This window comes from Anolis carolinensis, unplaced genomic scaffold, assembly GCF_035594765.1.
Source record: "Anolis carolinensis isolate JA03-04 unplaced genomic scaffold, rAnoCar3.1.pri scaffold_7, whole genome shotgun sequence".
Taxonomy (NCBI): domain Eukaryota; kingdom Metazoa; phylum Chordata; class Lepidosauria; order Squamata; family Dactyloidae; genus Anolis; species Anolis carolinensis.
Genome location: NW_026943818.1, coordinates 2,714,681 through 2,720,680, shown reverse-complemented (window position 1 = coordinate 2,720,680; position 6,000 = coordinate 2,714,681). Strand labels below are relative to the sequence as shown.

Below are 6,000 nucleotides of genomic sequence, written 5' to 3'. Positions count from 1 at the left end.
TTCATTTCATGGTTTATTCCACCCACATAGTCATTGTGACATTCTCCTGAAAGTCTTTGGCCCGGAAATACACAAATCTGAGTCTTTGGTTTGTTTGTGTTTTTGGTGAACTGGGCCGTTGGGACGAGGGGCTCTCCTTGGGCCGAGGCTCACTTGCACCCCACTTGTGCCACGGACGGAGGCGCAGAGGGCCCGGTTCCTATGGCTGCGTCTTACCTGGACAAAGTCTGCCGCCTATTATTTGTGGCCCTTTGACCAGACAAGAAGAGGGGCCCAAGGGATAGGGGAGATGCCCACTGCCTTCACAACGTCCCCACATTCATCCCAAAAGGAAGAACATACAACAGTATACAATAATATTGCACTTAAGTTTAAAAAAAAACCACCCTTTGCTATGGGACATTGGAGATGTCCAGATTTCAATAAATAAGACGAGGGACCTAGACGTGGCCAATGGTCGGGTCGGTCCATTCGTCTGCCAAAGCAAAGGCGAGATGCCTGTCTCTTTAATGGAAGGACGACACAGACCCGCCCCCCACGGAAGCCATCTTGGTCCCAATCCACATCAATTCCTTCCGTGCTGAATTATTTTGGGACTGGGGAGAATAGCTCTGAATCTCACAGGGGTCTGGTGGTAGTATCGCCAACCCCACGGCGGTCTTACCAGAGGACGGGAGGCGTCTAGACAGTGTTCCCCTCCGACTTCTGACCCCTACTACAGGGAAGAAATGGGCTCCCTCTGTAATCCAAGTAGGGTCCGGTCAAGGAGGGAGGAAGACGAGGACGAGTGTGGACTCACGCTCCCCCAAAGAGCCCCCATCCTACAGCACAGGGCTGGGCTTCTTTGGCCGGAGGAGGTCCAGGTACAGCTCGGAGCGCAGGAAGCGCGGGTAGGGGTCCCTCTCCATCAGGCCGAAGATGCGCCTCTGGGCCAGGTCGAAGGCCCCCCGGGTGAGGGTCCGCATGTTCTCCTTGGTGTGCTCCCGGGTGTAAGAGTCCAGGTTGACCTGCGAGAGAGCGGGGCCACACAGGTGAACCAGACACGTGGGATGGACAGGTGGATGAATGGCCAGCCTAGTGTGGACACCGATATAGAAGGCTGCACAATCGGACTGTGGAAGTGGTTATTTCTGTTGGAAAGCCTTTCCCTATTCATTTCTTGATGTATATATTTGCTAACCTGTATTCTATGTGTATGTTGACTTGCAAGCTTGACTGTACCTCTTTCGTATGGGAAGAGTTATAGACATGCGATTGTACTGAGCATGTTCAGACTCAGGACTCACTTTTGTATTCTGTTTGCGTCACACCTCAGTGGAGGTAGATGCGTATTGCTGTTTGGACTTCAGTACAGAAATATGACTTCAGTAAGTACAACTACAGTAGAGTCTCACTTAGCCAAGGTTCTGGATTATCCAATGCATTTTTGTAGTCAATGTTTTCAATATACTGTGATATTTTGGTGCTAAATTCGTAAATACAGTAATTACAACATACCCTGTTTCCCCGAAAATATGACATCCCTGAAAAATAAGACCTAGTAGAGGTTTTGCTGAATTGCTAAATATAAGGCCTCCCCCGAAAGTAAGACCTAGCAAAGTTTTTGTTTGGAAGCATGCCCAGCGCCTGCCAAACAGAAGACCAGAGCATGCAGGATTGGTAAACGTACATACCAGTTGTACATGGAAATAATGGTAGTAACAAGAAATTCTTGATAGAATTCAGTTGGTCTGGTTATGCTGGTTTATGAGGACAACTACTGTACAGTATAGAATAAATGTTCATTTTTTTGTTCAACAATAAATGTGAATTCTTCTTCATGGAAAAATAAGACTTCCCCTGAAAATAAGACCTAGCACATCTTTGGGAGCAAAAATTAATATAAGACACTGTCTTATTTTCGGGGAAACACGGTAACATTACTGCGTATTGAACTACTTTTTCTGTCAAATTTGTTGTATACATGATGTTTTGGTGCTTAATTTGTAAAATCATAACCTAATTCAATGTTTAATAGGCTTTTCCTTAATCCCTCCTTATTATCCAAGATATTCGCTTATCCAAGGTTCTGCCGGCCCGTGTAGCTTAGATAAGTGAGACTCTACTGTATACCTAAAGACTATGAACTATTGATTAAGAATGATGTCCTGTGTGTCCATCACCAGAGTCGTCAAACAGATCACAATTTCACAGTGATTCCTTGTTTGAAGGGGTCCAAAAAGCAAAACCTAAGCCCCACCCCACTTTCTTGCCAAGGAGGGTCCAGATCCCCCTTATGCGCCTTCCCTGTCCACTTACTTCTTTGCAAGACTGGATGGCGATGTATTCGGCAAAGAGTTTTCTGGCCCTGGAGGCCATCTTGGACTGGGACCGGATCTTCTTGTATTCCTCGCAGGCCAGCCAGAACTCCAGGTTCTCCTCGCTGAACTCGGTGTGCAGGAAGGCGCGGAAGGCGGCCAGGCCATCTGGGGAGAAGAGGAAGGGGCACAGAGCCGTTCAATGTTACCAGGAGAGTGTGCAGCGGAATCAGCAGAGTCCAGTTAACACCATGTACAAAAGACTCAGACCAGGCAGAGGAATTGAAAGAACAAAAGGAAACTTTACTTGTTGAATTGAAGTCAAATAAACAGTTCAGCAATCGTACAATGTCCTTGTAGTTGCATAGGATCAATAACTAATCAATCAGCATTCAATATATATCCAGCATAGCATATTTAATCAGCTACTTGACCGTAGCCAGAGAGCCTGTCCTTTTTCTGTGCTCTCCCAGCAAGCTCAAATTCCAACTGACAAACCAGCCATCTGCCATCAAACAGATACATTGTTTTTTTGCCTCTGCAAAAAGAGCTCAGCTCTCCTTTTGCAGAGATCTCCTGCAAACATCTTTGCAAGGATTTCTTTACACATACACATATAGCAATTTGGCGCAATATTCAAGGCCATGCCTGCCCCTCACCAGCATTCTCAGTGGAGGACAGCTGTGACCAGCTATGGCGCCATGGATTTGGAGGAGGCAGAATAGAAGGCGAAACACCCAGAGGAAGGAGGCGCCCCAAGCAAACCCTTATTAGCACCGCCTTCCACCTGGTGGGGCAATGGGTTAAACCCTTGTGCTGGCAGAACTGCATGCGGTTCGAATCCGGGGAGAGCGGGTGAGCTCCCTCTGTCAGCTCCAGCTCCCCATGTGGGGATATGAGAGATGGGTGAGGTGCCTTTGGGAAGGGGGTCAGGAAAGGGGGCATTGATGCTCACACTGATGCTGCAGCAGTTTCTCCAGGGACTCCCCCCAGGCCAGGGCTTCTTCCGGACTTGGTCTGAAGGGAGGAGAGAAGAGAAAAGGTTCAAGAGCAGGAAGGAGGGGTCAATAATCATAATAATAATTGATTGAAGTCAAAAATCAGAAACTCCTCAAAGCACAGCAGACAAAAAACCAGTACAAGAAAACCGCACTACAAACTAGAGCTGACAGCTGGCACAACAAAACACTGCATGGGAAGTTCCTTGACAAAATTGAAGGAAAAGCTGACAAGGAGAAGACCTGGCTCTGGCTCACGAATGGGACCCTGAAGAAGGAGACAGAAGGCCTGATCCTTGCAGCCCAGGAGCAAGACATCAGGACAAAGGCAATTCAGGCCAAGATCGAAAAATCAGCTGATGACCCAAAATGCAGACTGTGCAAGGAAGCTGATGAAACCATTTATCACATCCTCAGCTGCTGTAAGAAAATCACACAGACAGACTACAAACAGAGGCACAACTATGTGGCCCAAAGGATTCATTGGAACTTATGCCTCAAGTACCACCTCCCAGCAGAGAACTGGTGGGATCACAAACCTGCAAAAGTCTTGGAAAATGAGCACGCAAAGATACTGTGAGACTTCCGAATCCAGACTGACAAAGTTCTGGAACACAACACACCAGACATCACAGTTGTGGAAAAGAAAAAGGTTTGGATCATTGATGTTGCCATCCCAGGTGACAGTCGTATTGACAAAAAACAACAGGAAAAACTCAGCCGTATCAGGACCTCAAGATTGAACTTCAAAGACTCTGGCAGAAACCAGTGCAGGTGGTCCCGGTGGTGATGGGCACACTGGGTGCCGTGCCAAAAGATCTCAGCCGGCATTTGGAAACAATAGACATTGACAAAATCACGATCTGCCAACTGCAAAAGGCCACCCTACTGGGATCTGCACACAACATCCGAAAATACATCACACAGTCCTAGACACTCGGGAAGTGTTCGACTTGTGATTTTGTGAAACAAAATCCAGCATATCTATCTTGTTTGCTGTGTCATAATAAAATAATAATAATAATAATAATAATAATAATAATAATAATAATAATAATACATCACACAGTCCTAGACACTTGGGAAGTGTTCGACTTGTGATTTTGTGATACGAAATCCAGCATATCTATCTTGTTTGCTGTGCCATACAACATCGTTGTGTTGATAATAATAATAATAGCTTTATTTTTCTATCCTGCCACCATCTCCCAGCTGGGACTCGGGGCGGCTAACACGGGAAAAAAGCCCGAAAATACAAACAGGTAAAATAGTTAAAACATATTACGATAAAAATAGAGTAAAATCGACAATTATACAAACAGTTACCTTAAGCAAACAATGCAATAGACCATCAAAACTCAGTTTACAACTAAAATCAGATTAAAATAAAAATAGAATAATGGATCAACCAGGTTGGTGGAGGAGTGATGTATTTTTGGATGATGTGTGCAGACCCCAGTAGGGTGGCCTTTATTATTATTATTATTATTACAGTAGAGTCTCACTTATCCAACACTCGCTTATCCAACGTTTTGGATTATCCAACGCATTTTTGTAGTCAATGTTTTCAATATATCATGATATTTTGGTGCTAAATTCATAAATACAGTAATTACTACATAACATTACTGCGTATTGAACTACTTTTCTGTCAAATTTGTTGTATAACATGATGTTTTGGTGCTTCATTTGTAAAATCATAACCTAATTTGATGTTTAATAGGCTTTTCCTTAATCCCTCCTTATTATCCAACATCTTCACTTATCCAACGTTCTGCCGGCCCGTTTATGTTGGATAAGTGAGACTCTACTGTACAGTAAAATCGACAATTATACAAACAGTTACCTTAAGTAAAACAATGCAATAGACCATCAAAACTCAGTTAACAACTAAAATTAGATTAAAATAAAAATAGAATAATGGATCAACCAGGTTGGTGGAGGGGTGATGTATTTTCGGATGATGTGTGCAGACCCCAGTAGGGTGGCCATTATTATTATTATTATTATTATTATTATTATTATTATTATTATTATTATTATTTTATTATGACACAGCAAACAAGATAGATATGCTGGATTTCATATCACAAAATCACAAGTCGAACACTTTCCAAGTGTCTAGGATTATTATTATTATTATTATTATTATTATTATTATTATTATTATTATTATATTATGACACAGCAAACAAGATAGATATGCTGGATTTCATATCACAAAATCACAAGTCGAACACTTCCCAAGTGTCTAGGACTGTGTGATGTATTTTCGGATGATGCGTGCAGATCCCAGTAGCGTGGCCTTTATTATTATTATTATTATTATTATTATTATTATTATTATTATTATTATGACACAGCAAACAAGATAGACATGCTGGATTTCATATCACAAAATCATAAGTCGAACACTTCCCAAGTGTCTAGGACTGTGTGATGTATTTTTGGATGATGCCCACAGATCCCAGAAGGGTGGCCTTTTGCAGCTGGCAGATTGTGATTTTGTCAATGTCTATTGTTTCCAAATGCCGGCTGAGATCTTTTGTCACGGCACCCAATGTGCCCATCACCACCGGGACCACCTGCACTGGTTTCTGCCAGAGTCTTTGCAGTTAAATCTTGAGGTCCTGATAGCGGCTGAGTTTTTATATTTTTGGATGATGTGTGCAGACCCCAGTAGGGTGGCCATTATTATTATTATT

At 43.3% G+C, this 6,000-nt stretch overlaps 1 protein-coding gene across 9 annotated transcripts in view; it reads right to left on the bottom strand.

Moving 5' to 3' along the window:
- The window catches only part of rgs3 (regulator of G protein signaling 3), a 74,583-nt gene continuing 68,583 nt past the window's right edge, over positions 1–6,000 (bottom strand). For all 9 annotated transcript variants that reach the window (XM_062959446.1, XM_062959447.1, XM_062959449.1 and 6 more), the window contains 3 exons: positions 3,253–3,314; positions 2,299–2,465; positions 1–1,007 (listed from right to left, as the gene is read on the bottom strand). In XM_062959446.1, coding sequence (XP_062815516.1) covers positions 822–1,007; positions 2,299–2,465; positions 3,253–3,314 — 415 coding nt within the window. In that variant the 3' untranslated portion in view covers positions 1–821. The remainder of the gene's footprint in view (positions 1,008–2,298; positions 2,466–3,252; positions 3,315–6,000) is intronic.